The sequence below is a fragment of the Ranitomeya variabilis genome, chromosome 1 (genome assembly GCF_051348905.1).
Source record: "Ranitomeya variabilis isolate aRanVar5 chromosome 1, aRanVar5.hap1, whole genome shotgun sequence".
NCBI lineage: Eukaryota > Metazoa > Chordata > Amphibia > Anura > Dendrobatidae > Ranitomeya > Ranitomeya variabilis.
The window spans coordinates 698,902,885-698,924,145 of record NC_135232.1 but is presented as its reverse complement, the minus strand read 5'-3'; the positions used below and the strand labels follow the sequence as shown (position 1 = coordinate 698,924,145).

At 46.6% G+C, this 21,261-nt stretch overlaps 1 protein-coding gene across 10 annotated transcripts in view; it reads left to right on the top strand.

Moving 5' to 3' along the window:
• The window catches only part of MIS18BP1 (MIS18 binding protein 1), a 138,385-nt gene that overhangs the window by 101,773 nt on the left and 15,351 nt on the right, over window positions 1–21,261 (top strand). For 7 of the 10 annotated variants that reach the window (XM_077267299.1, XM_077267298.1, XM_077267296.1 and 4 more), the window contains 4 exons: window positions 1,187–5,792; window positions 6,409–6,584; window positions 8,770–8,918; window positions 9,802–9,944. In XM_077267299.1, the coding sequence (XP_077123414.1) occupies window positions 1,187–5,792; window positions 6,409–6,584; window positions 8,770–8,918; window positions 9,802–9,944 (5,074 nt within the window). The remainder of the gene's footprint in view (window positions 1–1,186; window positions 5,793–6,408; window positions 6,585–8,769; window positions 8,919–9,801; window positions 9,945–21,261) is intronic. The other 3 variants (XM_077267297.1, XM_077267294.1, XM_077267291.1) reach the window with 1 other exon arrangement.

The following is a 21,261-nucleotide window of genomic DNA, read 5'->3' as shown; positions in this document are numbered from 1 at the left end:
AGGGTGTCAGAGTACTTTAGGTAGGTGGATTAGGGAGGCTATTTCTTTAGCATATACTATATCTAGTGGCATGCCAGCACTGGAGGGGCTAAGGGCGCATTCCACTCGAGCATGGTAACCTCATGCGCGGAGAGGTCGGAGGTCTCCATCGACCAGATATGTAAGGCAGCTACATGGTCTTCTCCTTCCACCTTTTATAATCATTATAGGTTGAATATGGGTGCTTCCTCAGATCTCACCTTCAGTATAAGGATGCTGCAGGCTGTGGTCCCTCCCTAAGGCAGTTATTACCTCTCTGTAATTCTCTCGTGGTGCTGTCATGGGAGACCGAATAAAGTCTTAGTTACTTACCGTTAATGGTATTTTTCGGAGCCCATGAGAGCACCCTTAGATTCCCTCCCTTCACGTGAGGGTTTGCACTTCTTCCTCTTATAAGTTTTCACGTATGTGAAGAGTATTGTAGATATTTTTGACATTAACCATGGTGGTCCTCTCGGGCTCTGTAATCCAACTGATGCGTGGGAGAGGTGCTGCCCTTTTGTATCTGTAGGTTTCCTGTCCCTGAAGGGCCGATCCCCTCTCTTGTGGTGCTGTCATGGGCTCAGAAAAATACAGTTACCGGTAAGTAGCTAAGACTTTTTCGGGGGCAATTTCAACGCACTTGGAATTTTTTTACTGCGTTCAAGTGCATCACATGATAAAATGAATGGTTTCATTCAAAATTGCAACTTGTCACACAAAAAACAAGCCCTCATACGGCTATGTGGACAGAAAAATAAAAAAAAATATGGCTCCTGGAAGAAGTGGAGGAAAAAACGAAAACTGAAAATTGCTCAAGGGGTGAAGGTTAAAGAGGACATGTCAGTTTGTCTGACTTTCCTCGTAAAGTATCAGTTTTGGAGTATCTTGTTTTCTAAATCTGTTCTGTACCTTTATTATTCCTCCTGGAAATATTTCTATATTTCAAGTTACATTACAGTTACCCTTTCCCTATAGTCGTGGACACTGTCGAACCACCGCTGTCAGATTGCGTATGAATGCACCTTATCGACAAGGGGAGTGGTTTGTTTAGTCATACGTTTTCAGGATGACGAAAAGAGGAACGTTTTAAGAAAAGGTGCTTTAGAGTGAAATGACTTGCCATTCACAAATGTATTTCTTTTCTCCTCCTTTTGTTTTTCTTTAGCAGCTCAACCCCAGTTAGATGCAATGACTCCTAAATTCAGGGCCGCAGTCAAAACTGGTCTGAAGACTCCTAGATTTAGCAAAGCAAAGCTAACGAATAATAAAGTCCCTTTTAAGTCACTTCGAGTGATGATCTCGCCCATGCACACCATGAGGGATGTAAGATCTAAATGTTTACAGAATAAAGTCCATTATAACAGTCTGAATGAGTCTACTGGAGAAAGCAGTCAGTTGGACAGTGAACTGGATGTGGAAAAGGGCAAGCAAAGAGGTCCTAGAAGGAAAGACCCATCAGCAATCAAAAACTTGACCTTTGATATGGACGATGGCGAGGGTGGCAGTGTCGTCGCAGAGCACTTAGCAGAAAAGGTCTCCTCTTTGTCTGTTAAAAGCAAGCAGAAAACAATCCCCGAAAAAAAAGCTAGCAAGACTCTGGCTACAAGCTCCAGTGATTATCAGGAAAACTCAAAGCCGTTGAGCGCTACCTCTGGTAGCAGACAAAGTTTCCATTCTACACATCAGAAAACTCTTACAGCCTCTTTGAAGTCAAAGAAAGATGATGAATCTGCAAAAAACTGTGAAAAAAGAGCCCAAAATCAGAAGAGATCAAATTGTCCTTCACAGCCGCCCAGTGATTCTGGACATCACCATGATATGAACACCAATAAAATGGAACGTAATCACAAAAACCCTTCATCTTGTTTTGCCTCTGAATTTCCAGAATCTCAAGATTCGATGGAAATAAATATTTCCCAGAAGAATTCTAGAAAGATATTAATGGGTGTACTTCAGAAGCCAACTCCTCCTGAGCCCGTTGAGCAAAGTCAATCTAAACAGCAAGGTTTTTCGGAAAGGGAATCCAAGATGAGGACTAAATCCCAGAAAACAGAATTGCGTAATAAGCCTAGAAAGCAAAGTGATGTAGCAGTGTCTCTAGATTCAGAAGATGAGCCAGTTTTGAGAAGATTAACAAACACAAAGATGGAAAAAGCAGTGCTTGAACGGAAAAAACTGCCACCTCGTCGGGCAAGGCCTGTAGTTTTTTTCACAGAGTTTCCGGATGCTGAAAAAAAGTCAATGCCAATATGGAGCTCAAAGGAAGTGGATAAGTCATGGAAGACACGTTTAGCACATGATGTAGGTCACAGAAAACAACCCCCTCGTTCAAAATGGCAACAAAGATATTTTGAATCTTCAGATTCAGAAGACAAGCCAAGAAAGGACACCAGGAACCCAAAGAAAAGTAATTTTGTGGAATTAGAAGATTCAGAAGAGGAGCTGGGGCCAGGACAAAACTTAACTCAATGGGTTAGTCCTCAAAAGAAGCAAAAACAGTTACTTTGTGTAATACAAAAGCAGAGAAATTTGCTGGAATCTCAAGAATCTGAAGAAGAAACAGTATCCAGAAAGGAGTATAGATTTGCCACTAATACTCAAAAGAATCAAGAACGGATTGGTTATGTTGACTCTCAAGATTCAGAAGATGAGCCAATATTGAGAAAGGTGCCCAGGCAAAAAGCCAATGCTGGAAAGAAGAAAAAACACATTGAAGTCTCTAACACAGTGGAATCTCAAGATTCAAAAGAGGAGCAAATATCTGTACAGGAGTTTAGAACTGCCACTAATGCTCAGAAGAAACAAAAAACAACATTATATATGGTGCAAAAGCTGAATGGTTTGATAGAATCTGAGGATTCCAAAGAAAAAACGATATTGAGAAAGGCAAACGGGCAAGCAACAAATGCTCAGAGGAGCCAAAACCACGGTTTAATGGAATTCCAAGATTCTGAACTGAAATTGGGAACGGAGTCTACAACTTCTGCTAATACTCTAAAGAAACAACAAAAACAGATTATGGTTGATTCTCTAGAATCAGAGGAGGAGCCAATATTAAGAAAGTCTAGAGCTGCCACAAAAGCTCAAAATAAACTAACACAGATTTTTTTTGCCAATTCTCAAGATTCAGAAGAAGGGCCAGTATCGAGAAAGGCATCCAGGCAAGCTGCAAATACTAAACTGCAAAAGAAGCAAAAACGTGGTTTGGTGGAATCTCAAGATTCAGAAGAAGATCCGATAACTGGAAAGGAGTCTAGAACTGCCAGTGTTGAAAAAAAGCAGATTGGTTTAGTAGAATCTGAAGATTCGGAAGAGGAGTTCATATTGAGAGAGACATCCAGGCAAGCAGCAAATTGTCCAAAGAAGAAAAAAGTTGGTTTATTGGAATCTGAAGATTCTGATGAAGAACTGAAATTGGGAAGAAAATCTACAACTGCCGCTAGTGCTCTAACAAAACCGATTACTATGATAGAATATCAAGTTTCGGAAGAGGAGCCAATATTGACAAAAGTTCCAAGGCAAGGACTCTGTGCTAGAAAAAAGATAAAACAAGTTAGTTTGTTGGCATTTAAAGGTTCAGAAGAAGAATCCGTATCCAAAAAGGAGTCTAAAACCAGCACTAACTCGCAAAAGAAACAAAAACAAATTGATTTGGTAGAATCTCTAGATTCTGAAGAACTAAAATCGGGAAACGAGTCTATAACTGCCGCTAATGCTCTAAAGAAACAACAAAAACAGATTATGGTAAAATCTCATGATTCAGAAGGAGAGCCAATATCAAGAAAGGCATCCAAGCAAGCGGCAAATACTCGAAAGAAGCAAAAACATGGTTTGGTGGAATCTCAAGATTCAGAAGAAGAACTGATAACTGGAAAGAAGTCTAAAACTTCCGCTAATGCTGAAAAACAGATTGGTTTGGTAGAATCTGAAGATTCGGAAGAGGAGCTCATATTGAGAAAGGCATCCAGCCAAGCAAATGCTCAAAAGAAGAAAAAAGTTGGTCTATTGGAATCTCAAGATTCTGAAGATTTGAAATCGGGAAAGAAATCTACAACTGTTGCTAATGCTCTAAAGAAACAACAAAAACAGATAGTTATGGTAGACCCCCAAGATTCGGAAGGAGAGCCAATATCGAAAGAGGCTTCCAGACAAGCAACGAATACTCGAAAGAAGCAAAAACATGATTTTGTGGAATCTCAATATTCAGAAGAAGAGCCAATAACTGGAAAGGAGTCTACAACTGTTAATGATGCTGAAAAAAAACAGATTGGTCTGGTAGAATGTGAAGATTCAGAAAAGGAACTGATATTGAGTAAGGCATCCAGGCAAGCAGCAAATGCACAAAAGAAGAAAAAAAAATATTCTAAACTGAAATTAGGAAAGGAGTATACAACTGCCACTAATGCTCTAAAGAAACAAAAACAGATTATGGTAGAATCTCAAGATTCGGAAGAGGAGCCAATATTGACAAAAGCGCCAAGGCAAGGAGCCATTGCTCGAAATAAAAAACAAGTTGGTTTGTTGGATTCTCAAGATTCGGAAGAAGAGCTAATATTGAGAAAGTCATCCAGGCAAGCAGCTAATACTCGAAATAAGCAAAAACATGGTTTGGAATCTCAAGATTCAGAAAAACAGGTATCTGGAAAGAAGTCTAAAACAGCTGCTAATGCGCAAAAGGAAAAAAAAATACCATCATGTCTGGCACAAAAGCAGAATGGATTGGTAGATTCTGGAGTGTCTGAAGAAGAACAGATATCGAGAAAGATGCCCAGGCCAATGGCTAATACTCTAAAAATGCAAAAAAATATTGGATCACTGGAATTTCAAGATTCAGAACAGGAGCTGACAACTAGAAACAAGTCAAGGCAAATTGATAAAACTTGGCTGAAACAGAAGACTGCACAAAAACGGATCAGCTTGGAAGACAAGAAAATATTTAGAAAGGTTTCTAGTCAACGGACTAGTGCCCAAAAGAAGCAATCGCCTACTGAACCCGCCCCAGAAAGTAATCAATCTACCCGTTCTACCAAACTATGGAGTACTCCAGCAGAGTCTCAAGATTCAGAAGAGGAAGCTTCATCAGGAAGAGACTCTAGACGATATGTTGATGGAAAAAGACAACCACCTCCTGACATTGCCTCATGTAGAAGACAAGAGCAATCTCCCTCTCGTCCAGAAGAGCAGAAAGAAAATGATGAAGAAGGTAATCTGCTTGTTTCTGCAAGTCCTCAAAAGACTTCATCAGAATCCAGTCTGTCAGAAACTGGAAGTATGTCATTTTTGGTGGAGCCAGTGAGTAATTTATCTTCTGAGGATGAGGAAAATAATTCATGGAAGGAGCTAAGTTTGCCTAGGTTTAGTAAAAGAGCTATAGCTCCCACTCCTGCTCCAACTAGAAGGCAACATCATCCAGCAGCCTCCTGGGAACGTTTATCTGGACTGGAAAATGACTTTGAGAAACTACAAGGAAACCCCTTAAGTTCTCAGAGGATCTCAAAAACGTTTAAACCCAATGCACGAGGAATCTTGGGCACTGAATCTAGAGGTATCGAGGAGGAAAATGAGGACCGCAAAGTGGCAGCAGGACAAAAGAAACCGAAGGCTACCAAAAATGTCACTAAGAATGTCTATTCTCGAGGTGATCAACAAAGTCAACCACAGAGGAACAGCTCGACTGTAAGCTCCTCAAAGAGGTGGATGCCTCTTAATCCTTTCAAAGCAATAAACCGTGAAGAGGAGTGGACAGAAAAAGAAGTGCACAGACTTTACAAGTGAGTATGTGCTGGTAATGCTTATGGGGAGTAAATCACAAGAGTAATATTTGAAGTCTGTTTTGTTTGTGGCTGCACTTCTGTTATTTGCACCAAATGTATATTCTGATTTTATAAATGGTGCTCCCATTTAGATATCGCACTTTTGTCTTGAGCTGATTTTTCACTTTTTACTCCCCAACGGAAAGTGTTTGTGACTTTGTTGCAATTCCAAAATTTTAAACGTCATTTGTAGAGATGAAGAATTAAATTAGTGAAATTTTGCAGTGAGTCACATTTGCTATTTTTTTTTTTTTTTTTTTGCAATTCGGTTTTGCTCGGATTCAGTTAAAGGACTGCCACAGACAATAAAAAAAAAATCCTTATCATAACTGTAACCTCTGCAGCCTCCGCGTTTTCAGATCGCCACCGCTCATGCGGAAATCCCTGAACCTCTCACACGGTCGGGACTTCAGACTTTAAGGTGCTATGACGTGTGTTGTGACCTGATGCACGCATGGTGTCTCTTTAGCAGAGTTCAGTGCAATCTTTACTGCAGGGTCACCTTTAAGGCCCAGTATAATGTGTAGAATTAGGGGGATGAGGACCTTCATTCATAATTTTATGTTTCATGTAGAGCTGTGTCCTCACTGCCAAAGCACAAGAAAGGATTCTGGCTGGACGTCGCCATGGCTGTGGGAAGCCGCTCAGCAGAAGAGTGCAATGAGAAGTACCTGGCAAGACAGCAGGCTAAGCCGTCGAGAGCGCCACCCAAGAAGAGAGTCAATGCAAGCAAGAAAAAGAAGCAAGAAAGTAATGACCGTAACTTCTAAAAAAAATTGGTAGAATAAGGGCTTGTATTTGTGAGACTCTTATGGTGAAATGTTGGGGTGTAGTACAAGGTAGTGACCACAGGGTGGCAGCGGTGCACACTGTTCTTAATCCAGATGCCATTTGGTGCCGCTATTTCCCGCAGGCTCTGGTGGTCATGGTGAACAAATGAACTTACCTTTTTAGCACTTAAGGCGAAATAACAAAGTAGATCAAAGGTTTGGCGAGGTTTTATGTTTTTCTTGGTGATACAAGTGTTTGTGGGAATTTCCAATAATGCACGGTTTGTATTTTGTGCACAGGTTGTGTTATACAAACTTCAGCATTTGTGTGGATTGCTGATAGGCTGCTGTTTTGGAGATTTTCTTCCCAGAAAGAGCACCGATCAATGATCTAACAGGACCATCGGTGCTTCTGTAGCTCCGCTTACCAAGGAGCTGATATTGGCACTATATGTGAGCGATCACTGGTGCGATTGTCTGGTCACTTAGCTTCATTTATTATATTTTCTGCTTCTTCATCCTGGTCAATGTGATGTGCACAACTCTGATAGCTGTACTGTGATGAGCCCTGCTCCTAGAAGTAAGCTGTGAAGGGTCCCAGCAAACAGAGGTCTTAAAATTCACAATGAATTGATGCAGAAAGCGGAAAAAATGTACAACTTTCCATTATAGGAAGAATTGACTTAATGACGCCTGGATAACCTTAATTAGAATTTGCTTCTCCATGTGAGTGCACAATCATATAGGGGCAGAGACCCTGATTCCAGCGTGGGGTCACTCACTGGGCCCCTTGCTGTAGTTGTATCTGCTGCAGCACTGCTAGTCTTCTCAGTCCCGAGCTCCTGTTATTGAGCCCTCGATATTCATGAGCTCTGGTTGTCTCCGTCCCCCACAGTTAGTGCCTGCTTTCTTCCTATGAACAGTGAAGGAAGATGGCTGTCAGTCAGGGGCAGGATTATACAGAGCTCCATACTGAAAATACTAGCAGAGCTGCAGCAAATACAACCACAGCAAAGAGCCCAGTAAGTGACGCAGCGCTGGAATCGGGTCACATTTTTTTATGCTGCCCTCAGATTGAGAAGCATAAGTCTGGTGAGACTTCCTCTAACCCGAGGCAGATATTTCTAAGATTTTCCATGAGCCTCCATACCCTGCCGAAATGGCTTTGTAGTCATGGCTCTGTCATTTGTATGAGCTTTTAAGGGTGAAGTGTCCAAACTGGCCAATTTTGGTAGGGACAGACGAATATCTGTTTATAGGGGGTGTCCTTACTTTCCCTCAGTAGCAGATGGCGGGGAAAGAAGGATGAGACATGTTGTATTTCAATACAGCTAATCCTCTTGTTTTCATGGTAGATGAGCTGCCACCAGAGGGGCATCATGCACGTTTAGCTGATCCGCCCTATAAGCTCTGGGGTCAGGCATCGGATTAGTCCTGTCTGCACACTAGTACTTGCACGCTCGGCTGATCTGTCATATAAGCTCTGGGGTCAGGCAGTGGCTTATTCCCGCCTGCACACTCTTGTATATGCTCGCTCAGCTGATACACCAGCTCCGGGGTCAGGCATCGGATTAGTCCCGACTGCTCTCTCGGCTACTCCACCATATAAGCACTAGGGTCAGACATCGGATTAGTTGCATCTGCACACTCGTACATGCACGCTCGGCTGATCTGTCATATAAGCTCTGGGGTCAGGCAGCCGCTTATCATCGCCTGCACACTCTTGTATATGCACATTCGGCTGATCCGCCCTATAAGTTCTGGGGTCAGGCAGCGGATTAGTCCTGTCTGCACACTCATACTTGCACCCTCGGCTGATCTGTCATATAAGCTCTGGGGTCAGGCAGCAGCTTATTCCCGCCTGCATACTCTTGTATATGCACGCTTGGCTGATTCGCCCTATAAGTTCTGGGGTCAGGCAGCGGATTAGTTGCATCTGCACACTCGTACATGCACACTCGGCTGATCCAACATATAAGCTCTGGGGTCAGACAGCGACTTATTCCCGCCTGCACACTCTTGTACTGTACATGCACGCTTGGCTGGGGCCAGCATAGTGGGCTTTGGAGGAATAGCTGGCCGACGGCCGTTAATGGCGTCTGTCCGTCTGTCACCTGCTCCTTGCGATTGGCTGATAATGGACATTTCTCGTTCTCTCTCACCAGGTAATGAACAGAAGGAGGCGGTAAAAATCACAGCAAAAGTCGGGACTCTGAAACGGAAGCAGCAGATGCGAGAATTCCTGGATCAGATACCAAAAGACGACCACGACGATCTGTTCAGCGATAACCTTTTCCAGGGCAAGAAAATAAAGGTAACGTCCTCTCCCCGCAGTGTCATACCTAGAGTATTATGTATCACACGAGACCCCGGAATGAAACTAGAATTCGCCCTAATTCTTGATAAAAAGATGGCCACCGATTTCTAATACCGGAGATGCAGAATCCATGTTTCCAGACACCAGGAGTGACAATGATCAGACTTGCTCTTCTTCTTCCGAACAAAGAATCTGTACCCTATATTCACAGCGAGCTTCCCGTCACTATTCACACACACACTTACATGTAATTGATGAGGGAATGTTTTGTTAAGGGCTAAAGATGTACTATTGCTCCCAGGAGGCGGGCAGGTATGTAGCAGACCCTCTTCATAGGGTTACATAAACATGCCGTGTTCTCTTAAAATTGGCACTAGTGATGAGCGAGTATACTCGTTGCTCGGGTGATCTCTGAGTATTTGTAACTACTCGGAGATTTAGTTTTCGTTTCCTCAGCTGCATGATTAACAGCTGATAGGCAGCTTGAATACATGTGGGGATTCCCTAGCAACCAGGCAACCCCCACATGTACTCAGGCTGGCTAGCAGCCGTAAATCATGCAGCTGCGTCAACAAAAACTAAATCTCCGAGTAGTTACAAATACTCGGAGACCACCCGAGCGTTCTCGGGAAAACCTGAGCAAACAGTACACTGGCTCATCACTAATTGGCACCACTGTCCTCAGGTTGCATGTAGCGTCACAGCCCCATGTGCTGCAATAAGGCTGTAATACCGGGCACAACCCACGGACAGTTGTGGCGCTGTTTTTGGAAGAATGCAGCATGTTTTTCTTATCTTAGACCGCCCCTTTAAGCATGTTGTTCTTGCTAATGATATCCTTGTATAATCCGCATTTTGTACTCTTATTGTATCCACCTAGCTTCCAACATTCTCCATGAATTGCGATGACGACTTCATCCTGGAGCAGTTGCACCCCGTCACGCCTACAACTCCCGTGTGTCCTTTCGCCACCACCCCCCAGTGTGAACACATCACTCCAGGGATGCTGTCGTCTTTCAATAAGTGAGTCATTGAGATGGGACCCTGACCTGCTTGGCCACGCCCGGGGTGCACTGTGCACCTCATTAACATATTTTAATAAAAAGCAATATTTGTGCAAATGTAATTACGGATTTGCAAACTTAAAGTGTGATTTCTTTATCGCTTCATTAGGGGAAACAGGTATCTATGGTGTGTATGCTGCTGTCGCTAGGAGGCTGACACTAGGCAAAAAAGGAAAATGGCTCCTCCTCAGCAGTGTACACCCACCGACCAGTACAAAGTACTTCAGTTCAATCTTAGTATCTACAGGAGGCTGGCCTAGATCTGATCCCAGATCCGCAGTTTTCCTTTACAGGTCACCTGTTGTGTTTTATTAATCTTTTTCCTTTGTTTTTCAGGTTCTTCAACTTCAGGGTAACCTGAGGTAATTTGTCACCCTGTTTTTCCACATTTATGCGACTGAGAGAGCAGTGTGGTGTCATCCACATCGCCCACTCTCGAGCTTGCAAGGCGGGTGCTTCAGGGTGATCGCCGGTGGCCTGTCCTTTGCCTTTTCCCCACCTCACCCATCTCCTCGGAGAGGGCTGAGAGGAAGACTGTGGTCACCAGCTGTGGCCTCCCCCCACCTAAGGGGTTGACACCATCTTCTGCACCATCCGGAGTGAGCTGTTGCCATGTCAGTCGGTCTCTGACCTGACTAAAGTATCACAGTCCCTGGTTCAGGTCCTGGAACACCTTCCACATTTGTCTGCCGCACCAGTGCTCCGAACACCTCTCAACGTGATTCCGCATGCACCTGACCTCGAAATTCACAGGGACAGATCGTGTACAAAGCAAAGGAAGTGGGCTCTTTTCAGTTCTGCATCCAGTTCCCCGGGTCCCTCTGCATCATCTAGGATGCCCCCTTCCTCCTTCCTCGGAGGCGGCTTTTGGGTCGGATCTGAATTCCCAGTCTGAATCTCCCTCAGATTCGGACTAGGTCTCAAAAATGCAGGATATGATCAATAGCCTTATATTGGCAATTACCCAAACCCTGAATCTAAAGGAGGATGAGGCACCTGCTCGAGAGCGCTACGTTTCCTTCAAGCGGGTAAAATGTCCTTCCTGGACTTTTCCCAATCACAGGGAATTTGTAGCGATTATTGCCAAACACTGGGAACATCCTGATAAGCACTTACCGGGAAGAAAGCAGCTAGACATTCTTTATCCCTTTAGCCCAGACCTCGTTGGTAGATAAGCAGAGTCTCCTAAGGTGGACTCGCCGGTTTCTCGCTTGTCTTCCAAGACAGTCTTTACCGGATGGTGCTTCTCTTAAGGACGCTACGGATAGGCAGATTGAGGCTTTGGCTAAATCAGCCTTTGAAGCCGCTGGCGCCTCACTCTATCCCATCTTTGCTTCCACCTGGGTGGCAAAGTCCATATCTGCCTGGGCAAGAATGGTTCGCCAGGGCATCCTAGCGGCAGATCTACCGGATGAGATGGCAGATTTGGCAGACCAGATTGCCCATGCCGGCATATATCTTCTGGCCACCTCTTTGGATATGGCCAGTTGTTCCGCCAGGGCAACAGCAACATCATTGCTATACGCTGCACCCTCTGGTTGGAGGCGTGGAATGTTGATCCACCCTCAAAAAAGTCTCTCACCTTGCCTTTCAGGGTTCTAGGCTATTTGGGTCCAAACTGGATCAGAAAATTTCGGTGAGAAAAGTACCTCTCTTCCACAGTGCAGACCTAAGCATCCTTTCAATAGAAAAAGCTCACTGCCTTTTTGTTCCTTTTGGCCCTTCTCTTCTTCAGGTACTTCCAACAGGACTGCTCTTCCGCCCCAGGGGAAAACAAGAAACCATCCTTTAAACATGCACCTCACCGGAGGCCAAAGGGTCGTTCCTCCAAGCCATCTGGGTCTTGCTCTAACAGGTTATCTTCTATGTGACGGGTCACCCCCACCCGGGAATATTTCCAGGGTGGGAGGCCGGCTTCTCTTCCGGGACACATGGTTATCGGCGGTCGGCGATGTTTGGGTCAGAGAAATATTTACGTTCTGTTACAAAATCGACTTTTCTTCCCCCCCAAGAAGACGTTTCTTTCTGTCCCGCCGCCAAAACTCCTGTCTCATGCCCCAGAGGTTCTTCAGGCCGTCTCTTCCCTACTACGCACAGGCGTAATCGTACCCGTTCCCTGGAACGAACACTCTTCAGGGTTTTATTCCAATCTTTTCGTAGCCCCGCAGAAAGACGGATCACTCCTTCCCATTTTGGACCTCAAACGATTAAACCGTCATGTTCGGACCCGCCATTTCAGGACGGAGTGCTACGTTCAGTAATTGCCTCCATGGAAGCTGGGGAATTTCTTTGTCGTGTAGACATTCAGGATGCTTATCTTCACATTCCTGTTTGTGTTCAGCATCAGAGATTCCTACAGTTTGCAATCCAAGGGGGATCATTATCAATTCATGGCTTCTTTCTCCTTCGCCACATTGGGGGACACAGGACCTTGGGGGTATGCTGCTGCCACTAGGAGGCTGACACAAAGTGAAAACAAAAAAAGGTTAGCTCCTCTGCAGTATACAACACCCACTGGCTCCAGACAGAACCAATTCATGCTTGGTGTCCATAGGAGGCACATGGGGTCTATTCAGACCATACTTTTCCTATTTTATTCCTTTTTTCAACTTTTATCTTTTTCCAATTTTTACCACAAGGAATATAGGGGCGACGGACCCTTTCAAGGGGCAGATCTTCCCCAATCAACAACAGGTGAGCACGACAAGTGTCGCCTCCCCGTATCCTCTCCTGCAACGCTCCAGGCCTGAGCTATACTAGTGGCGACGGTTCCCTTCAAGGCGCCAACTCCCCGCACCAGCAACAGATGGGAACATGGAGAGTCTCCTCCATGTACCCCCTTCTGACCCAGGCTACAGCTCTGTTCCATCCTAAGGGAGTGAACCCTTGGGATGCACAGAGGCCCTTATGGTGTCCATGCTGCTCCCACTGCACCACCACTGATTGAACAGCGGTGATGCATGGAGCTGGACTTTCCCTCTCCACCTCCCCTATAAATGGGGACTGTGGATGGAGGGTTCCCTCACCGTTCCCATTGTACCTGCAAGCAAACTTGGTACTTCCTCCTGGCTCTGGGGTAAGTTGGAGATCCGGGGGAGCGCGTTGCGGACCCAGTCGCGTTTCCCAGCAGGGTACCGCTAATTTACTCCCCGACTTCGGTCTTTGCTAGGCCGCAAGGCGGTAGCTCAGCCCACATGCGCGTGCCGCCTTCCTAATCTTGACGGCCATCTTTACTGCTCCAGGAAACCCAGGAGGACAGGACTACAATCCTCCGCAGCAGTTCCAACACAGAATACCGCAACTGCAAAGGGACAAGGCTGTCTCGGGCGCAGGTCCTGGGTAAGTGCTCGGCTACCCTTCCCCCATGCCCCCCTTGTTTTTTACATATAGTGCTCTGCTGCACTCTCTTGTAGGGCTGCGCTCCCTGAGAGCTGCGCTCATAGATATATACATAGCCTTCCCTGCCTTATATATAATGGAAATGACTAAAAGTCCTCCTGTTGGGCTGTGTCACCAAGCGGTCACAATTTTTCGCTAGGCGAAACCAGTAATCCCCTAAATGCGCACAGGAGTCCCCCGCCGCAGGCAACCGCGTTTCTGAAAGATGGCATGATGCTCTCTGACAGTGTGATCATCACCGAAGTGAAAGCTGTCTCATCCACCGCTAACGATCCCACTGTGGCTAATCCCCCTGAGTGGGTTTCGTCCTTATCACAGTCCATGGCTTCCTTAATTAAGGTAATTGAATCCCATTAGGGTCTCTCCAGGAGCTGGAGTACTAATCCGCCTATCTAGAGAATTCTCCTACTTTTAGGGAACTGTCGGCCTGCAGGGGCCGTTCTCGCTTAAAGCAGACACAGGCACTAGGAAACGGATACATAGCACGTCTCCCAGGCCCTCTGGAGCCTCGGCATTCATATGCTCCCTTCCTCGCTCTCCCTCTCCTGGGATTGATAGTGAACAAGCCTCTGAGTACGAGTCTGATGAGCCCCTTGAACTAGAATTTCCGGATTATCAGCAGACAAACAGTAGATAGTCTCATCCAGGCCGTCAGACAGTTGTTGCAGGTTGAAAAGGAACCTACTCTAGCCACGCGGATAACGCTGTGTCCTTCAAAAGGACCAAACGTCCTCATAGGGAGTTTCCCAATCACCCTGAGTTCCAGGACATAGTTCGGCGGCATAGAGAGAGGTCGGACAAACACTTTGCAGGTCAGAGGTCTCTTGAGGCTAGCTATCCTTTTTCATCTGACCTCCGCAAACAGTGGACAAAATCCCCTCCAGTGGATGCTCCTGTCCCGCTTGGCCTCCAAAACTCGTCTGCCCTTGCCTGAAGGATCCCACGTACTGCCTGATTGACAGCCTCGCCCATTTGGTTTTTGAGGCATCAGGCTTGGCACTCGCTCCCTGCTTTGCAGCAACATGGGTGGCCAAAGTCATGGTGTCCCGGGCAGATTCTCTGTATCACACTATACAGAAGAGCAGTCTCCCCCGGAGGTAACAAATCAGATTTCCTTGGCCGGCGACTATGTGATAAATGCATCCATAGATGCGGCTAATTACGCTGCGCTCGCAACTTCAAATGCAGTAGCTATCAGTAGAGCGCTATGGCTCAGGGACTAGCGAGTGGACTCAAAAGTCCGCATCCAAAAAGTCCTTAACCTCTTTGCCTTACCAGAGCAGCCGCTTATTCAGAGGAAAGCTGGACTCGCTTATTTCGGATTCTACAGGCGGGAACAGTATATTCCTTCCCCAGCAGAAGGTCAGGTCGCCGACAGCTGCAGATATCCTTTTTACCAAGCCATCCAGTCACTCCACCAAGACTGAGTCATTACCCCAGTTCAGGGAAACGAGAAGTTGGAGAGTTTCCATTCGAATCTGTTTGCGGTCCCAAAAAAGGAGCTAAAAGCTTCTGAACAAATTTGTCAAAGTCTAGCATTTCAGGATGGAGTCTCCCCTCACATAAGGTTCCTGCCCTTCGCCGTTGGCGAAGAACATTTTTAGTTCAGCCTTGCCCTTCGGCCTTTCTACCGCCCCAGTGTGTTCACAAAGGTCATGGCGGCCGTCATGTCCATTCTACACTCTCGGAGCTTGGTCGTCTTGTCCTACCTAGATGACCCCCTGATCAGGGAACTGTCCTTCCAAGCTTGAGAGAAGTGCATCCGCATTTCTTTCGATACTCTTTCTCACCTAGGCTGCTTGATAAACCTCAGCAAATCTTCTCGTGTTCCAGCCCAGCGGTTTTCCTTCCTGGGCATGATCCTGGAAACTTCTCGAGGGTTGGTGCTTCTCCCTCAGGACAATGTCTTAGCCCTTCAGCAAGGGGCCCAAGCTCTTTGTCATCTACCTCTTCGTTCCCTTTGGCATAAGGGTCCTTGGGAAAATGGTGGATGATGGTAGCGTTTCCATTTAGCTGTATCTACGTTCCCTACAACATGCGCTTTTCAATGCATGTGACAAAAGCCCCTTCTCCCTCGATCGCTTGTGCAGACTTCCCCCCACGGGTCAAACGGGCACTCAGGTGGTGGATGTTACGGTCCTCCCTCCTTCAAGGGAAACCCTTCCTCCCGGTCTATGGCTGGTGGTCACTACCAACGCTAGCCTTCTGGGTTAGAGAGCAGTCTTCCGTCACCACCCTGCTCAGGGGCGTTGGTCTCCCCTGAAGTCACGTCTTCACATCAATGCTTAGAGATCCGAGTGATCCGGCTGTCCCTGCAGTGGCTCAGTGGACAGAGAAGCCAACAACAAAACATAGCCTCAGGAGTTCAAATCCAGGAGCGTGACATGGATGATTCCTAACACTAGTGACTCACCTTTCCATGTGCCTAACCAAGCAATGCCATGGCTTACAAATTGGGCACCCACGGCAATGCGCGAGGTGGAACACATCCTTCGCTGGGCCGAAAGGAACCACTCTGTTATCTCGACTGTTCACTTCCCGAGCGTGGAAAACTGGGCTGCGGACTTCCTCAGCCATCAAGGCCTGGCCTCGGGAGAGTGGTCTCTCCTTCCAGAGATTTTCCAGCCTATCGGTCTACGCTAAAAGGCCCCTCGCGTGGACCTGATGGCGTCATGATCGAATGCCAAGGTGCCTGAGTTGGTACCTCGGTCCCGGGACCTGAGAGCCATCAGGGTGGATGTTCTAGTCCTTCCGTAGAGTCAGTTTCGTCTTCCCTACCTGTTTCCCCCTTTGCTTCCGAAGGCCATCAGGAAGATCAAAGTGGAGGGGGTATTGGTAATCCTGGTTGCTCCACACTGACCACGCTGAGCATGGTATGCAGAATTAGTGCAGATTGTCGCAGATGTCCCTTGGCGACTACCAGATCGACCGGACCTATTTTCCCAGGGCCCGATTAACCACCAGAACTCAAGGGCCCTGAGTTTGACGGCTTGGCCGTTGAATCCTGGATCCTATCCCTAGCTGGTTTATCCCATGAGGTAGTTCCCACCATGATTAATGCTCAGCTGCCGTTGTTGGTACGCATCTGTCATCGGACCTGGACATCCTTTTTTGATCGGTGTAGAGACCGAGGTCGGCCTCTTCAGTTTTTCTTCGTTCCCACCATTTTGGAATTTCTTCAGTCCGGTCTGGACTCTGTCCTAGCGCTGAGCTTCCTCAGGTGCAGGTCTGCCTGGTCCGTCTTGTTTCAGCGTAAGATCGCTTCCATATTGCGGGTGAGAACTTTTTTCTGGGAGTCTCCCGCATGGTACCTCCCTACAGAGTGCCCTTAGACGCCTGGGACCTTAACTTGGTCCTAGGTGTCCTACAGGAATCTCCCTTCAAACCGTTACAGGATGTCTCTCTTTATCTCTCGCCTCTCATGGAAGTATGTCTTCCTAGTCGTGGTAACATCAATCAGAAGGGTCTCTGAGTTAGTTGCTTTCTCCTGCCGAGCTCCTTTTCTGACTTTTCACCGAGACAAGGTGGTCCTCAGGCCGTCCCCGCTCTTCCTTCCAAAAGTGGTGGTGTCGTTTCACCTTAACGAAGCTAGTGGCCTACCCTCGTTTTGTCCAGCATCGGTGCACCGTGTGGAGAAAGCGCTTTACTCTTTGGATCTTGTGAGGGCTCTCAGAAGGTACGTGTCTAGGACGGCTTCTTTTTGTCAGAAGGACGTGGAGGGGCACCGGTAGGGATTGCCCGTTCTAAGTTGACAATAGCCAGATGGATCCGGTCGGCTATTCTAGAAGCTTACCACGTCAGAGACAAGCCTATTCCAGCGGGGATCAAAGCACTCTTTTGGTCGGTAGGTGCTTCATGGGCCATTCGGCATCAAGCGTCTGCGGAGCAGGTTTGCAAACCGGCGACCTGGTCTAGTTTGCACTTTTTCTCAAAGCATTACAATGTCCATACTCAGGCATCAGCAAAGGCGGGCCTGGGTAGACATATTTCGCGGGCAGCTGTAGCGCGCCTTTAGACAGCGGGTGCCGTGAATTTACTCCGTTATGTTATTTCTCACCCTGGGACTGCTTTGGGATGTCCCACAGTCCTGTGTCCCCCAATGTGGTGAAGGAGAAACTCGGATTTTTGTGTACTCACCGTAAAATCCTTTACTCCGAGCCACTCATTGAGGGACACCGCACCCACCCTGCTGGCCTGACGGCTATGATGTTCTCTGATATAACATGATGTTCCTATTGTTGATGATTATAATCTCCTACTGCTTGGTTACTGAACTGGTTCTGTCCAGAATCAGTGGGTGGTGTATACTGCAGAGGAGCTAACCTTTTTTTTGTATTCACTTAGTGTCAGCCTCCTAGTGGCAGCAGCATACACCCACGATCCTGTGTTCCCCGATGAGTGGCTCAGAGAAAAGGATTCTATGGTGAGTACACAAAAATCCCAGTTTTATCGGCCTGGCCTCTGCCCCCAGAGTGTTCACGAAGGTCATGGCAGAGGTCATGGCCATCCTTCGCTCCAAGGGTATTCTCATAATTCCTTACTTGGACGATCTTCTGATCAAGGGGCCGTCCTGTCAAGACTGCGACCAGAGTCTTCAGATCACTCTGGTCCGTTTTGACTGAATTATCAACAGAGAGAAGTCCTCTCTGACCAAGCTCAACACCTGGTGTTTCTGGGTATGAGGTTCGACTTGACCCACACCCGTGTCTTTCTTCCAAAGGAGAAGTTTTCATCCCTCTGCCAGGGTATCCGCATTCTAAAGCGACCAGCTCCTCTCCCCCAGCGGTCCTGCATGAGAGTTCTGGGGAAGATGATTGCCGCCATGGAAGCTGTGCCTTTTGCCCAGTTTCATTCCCGTCCTCTTCAGCTGGCCCTCTTGTCTGCTTGGAACAAGAGAACCGTTTCTCTGGACCCGACCCGTGCTTCTGCCTCTCAAGGTGAGGCAGTCCCTGACTTGGTGGACACTATCTTCTTCAGTCCTGCACGGAAAGTCCTTCCTCCCTCTACGGTGGCAGGTCATCACCACCGACGCCAGTATCCTCAGTTGAGGAGCAGTCTTCCTTCATAACACACAGCGCAGGGTTGCTGAAATGTTCAAGAAGCCGTTCTCCCCATCAATCTTCTGGAGATCAGGGCAATTTTTCCTGCCCTTCTCCATTGGCTGTCCCTCCTCGCCAGCTAGCCGGTCCGCATATAATCGGACAACGCCACCGCCGTGGCTTACATAAACTATCAAGGCGGGACTCTCAGCAAACAGATGATGATAGAGGTAACAAGGATTCTGCGATGGGTGGAACGTCACATTCCTGCCATATCAGCCGTTCACTTTCTGGGGGTGGAAAATTGGGCAGCCGAGTCATCAGGGTCTCACATTGGGTGCGTGGTCTCTCGGCCCCACCATCTTCAACCAGATTTGCCAGCGAAGGGGCACCCCGGACGTCTACCTGATGGCGTCTTGCGTGAACCACTAGGTTTCTCAGTTCGTAGCCAATTCTCGGGATCCATTAGCTGTGGTAATCCCATGATCACATTTCCGACTGCATTATCTTTTTCTGCCTTTCCCCTTGATTCCGAGAGTCGTGAAAAAGATAAAGGCAGAGGGGATCCCCGTAATCCTGATAGCCAAGACGGGCCTGGTACGCAGAGCTGGTGAACATGCTCATGGACGTCCTCTGGAGGCTTCCAGTCCGTCCAGATCTTCTCTCACACGACCCCCTCGTCCACCCGAGATCTCAGTCTCTTGAGTTTAATGGCATGGCTGTTGAGGCCGCAGTTCTAAGAGACGCTGGTTTTTCTCACCAGGTCAGTCAGACCATGATTAGGGCGAGAAAACCAGCATCTACCACAGATACTGGAAGGCCTTCTTCCGGTTGTGTGAGGACAACAATTTAGTTTCTATGTCCTTTTCCTTTCCTTCCATCCTCTTTTCTACAAGTGGGTCTTGACTCGGCTCTATCGCTCAGTAATCTTTTAAAGGGGCAGATTTTCGCTCTGTCAATTCTTTTCCAGCAAAATCTGGCTTCCCGTTCCTTTCTTCAAGGAGTCGCCCACCTGGCACCTCCTAATCGTCCTCCTATAGACCCATGGGATCTTAATTCTTGTCCTTGGCGCGCTCCCTTTGAGCCCTTTCAAGATATTTTGTCATGGAAAATTGCCTTCTTAGTCGCCATTACGTCCATCAGTAGGGTTTATGAGTTAGCGGCATTATCCTGCCGTTCCTGATTCTACATCAGGAAAAAGTAGTTCTCAGACCCATTCCTTCCTTCCCTACCCAAGGTGGTCTCTTCATTTCATATCAACAAAGACGTTGTCCCTCTCCGGTCCACCCCCTTGGAGAAGTCCCTCCACAAGCTAGATCTGGGCAGAGCTATCCGACAGCTTCCTTTCCTCAATCCGATGCCCTATTCGTCATCTCTGAAGATCGTCGTAAGGGGTTCCCAGCTTCTAAGTCCACTATTGCCCGTTGGATTCGGTCGGCAATATTGGAGGCATACCGCGTTCAGGACAAACATCCTCCTGCGGGGGTGAGGGCTCACTCCACCTTGGCCGTGGGGGCTTCCTGGGCTGTTCGTCACCAGGTTTCGGCTTTACAGATTTGTAAGGCCGTGACCTGGTTATCCTTGCACACCTTTGCGAGGTTTTACAGGGTTCATACCCATGCCTCGTCTGATGCAGGTCTTTGAAGGAAGGTGCTGCAGCGGCCGACCGAAGTCTGTTTTCTTTGCATTCTTTCTGTTCCCATCCTTGGGACTGCTTTTGGACGTCCCATGATTACCTGTGTCCCCCAATGAAGCGATAAAGAAAGAGGAATTTTTGGTACTCACCATAAAATCTCTTTTTTTGGAGCCTTCATTGAGGGACACAGCACCCTCCTTTAATTGTTTGTACCGCTTTTGGGTCTATGTGCTTTTGTTGATAGATTGGTACATATGTTGAGTTTTGGTTGCTTCTCCTACTGTTTTAACACTAACTGAGGTACTTTGTGCCTGTCGGTGGATGTATACTGCTGAGAAGGAGCTATTTTCCTTTTTTGACTCGTGTCAGCCTCCTAGCGACAGCACCATACACCCATTGATACCTAAGTCTCCCAATGAAGGCTCCAAGAAAGAGATTTTACGGTGAGTACCAAAAATTCTTCTTTATATTAAGCCCACATCCCCCTAAAAAAGCTGCGCCTCCATTAGTAGATATAAACCCCTTTTTAGGGGGGATTTTTCTTTCTTACCAGTATTTCAATCCCTTAACCCTCTGTCGATTATTATTATTTTTTTTTCCCTAGAGCCATAATTTTTATTTTTTCTGTCTCCATAGCCATACAAGGTCTTGTTTTTTGTACGACACGTACTTTTGAATAGCACCATTCATTTTATCATGCGTTGCACTGGAAAATAGTAAAAAAAAAAAGAATTCAAAGGACTATTACATTTTTTTTTTTAAAATTGTAATTACACAATTGTTTTGGGTTTTTTAGTTATTGTGTTCGTTATATATGGTAAAACTGAGCTGGCAATGTGATTCTCCAGGTGAGTATAAGTATGCGGATACCAATTGTGTATATTGTTTTTCTTTTATTTTTTTTCTTTAAGTGTCGGGAAAAAAAATTCAGACATTTGTTAGAATTTTTTTCTTTTGTCGCTATTTTCCTAGACCTGTAACTTTTTTATTTTTCGGGATCTGAGACTGGGTGAGGGCTTATTTTTCATGCTCCGAGTTGACATTTTTACTGACACTATTTTGGGGTAGATAACAATGTTTTCATCACCTCTTAATGCATTTTATTGCAGTGGTATGGCGACTAAACTATAATTCTGGTGTTTTTTAAATTTTTCGGACAGTTCTGAAATCAGTGATACGGCAGTGTTATTTATTTTTTAACC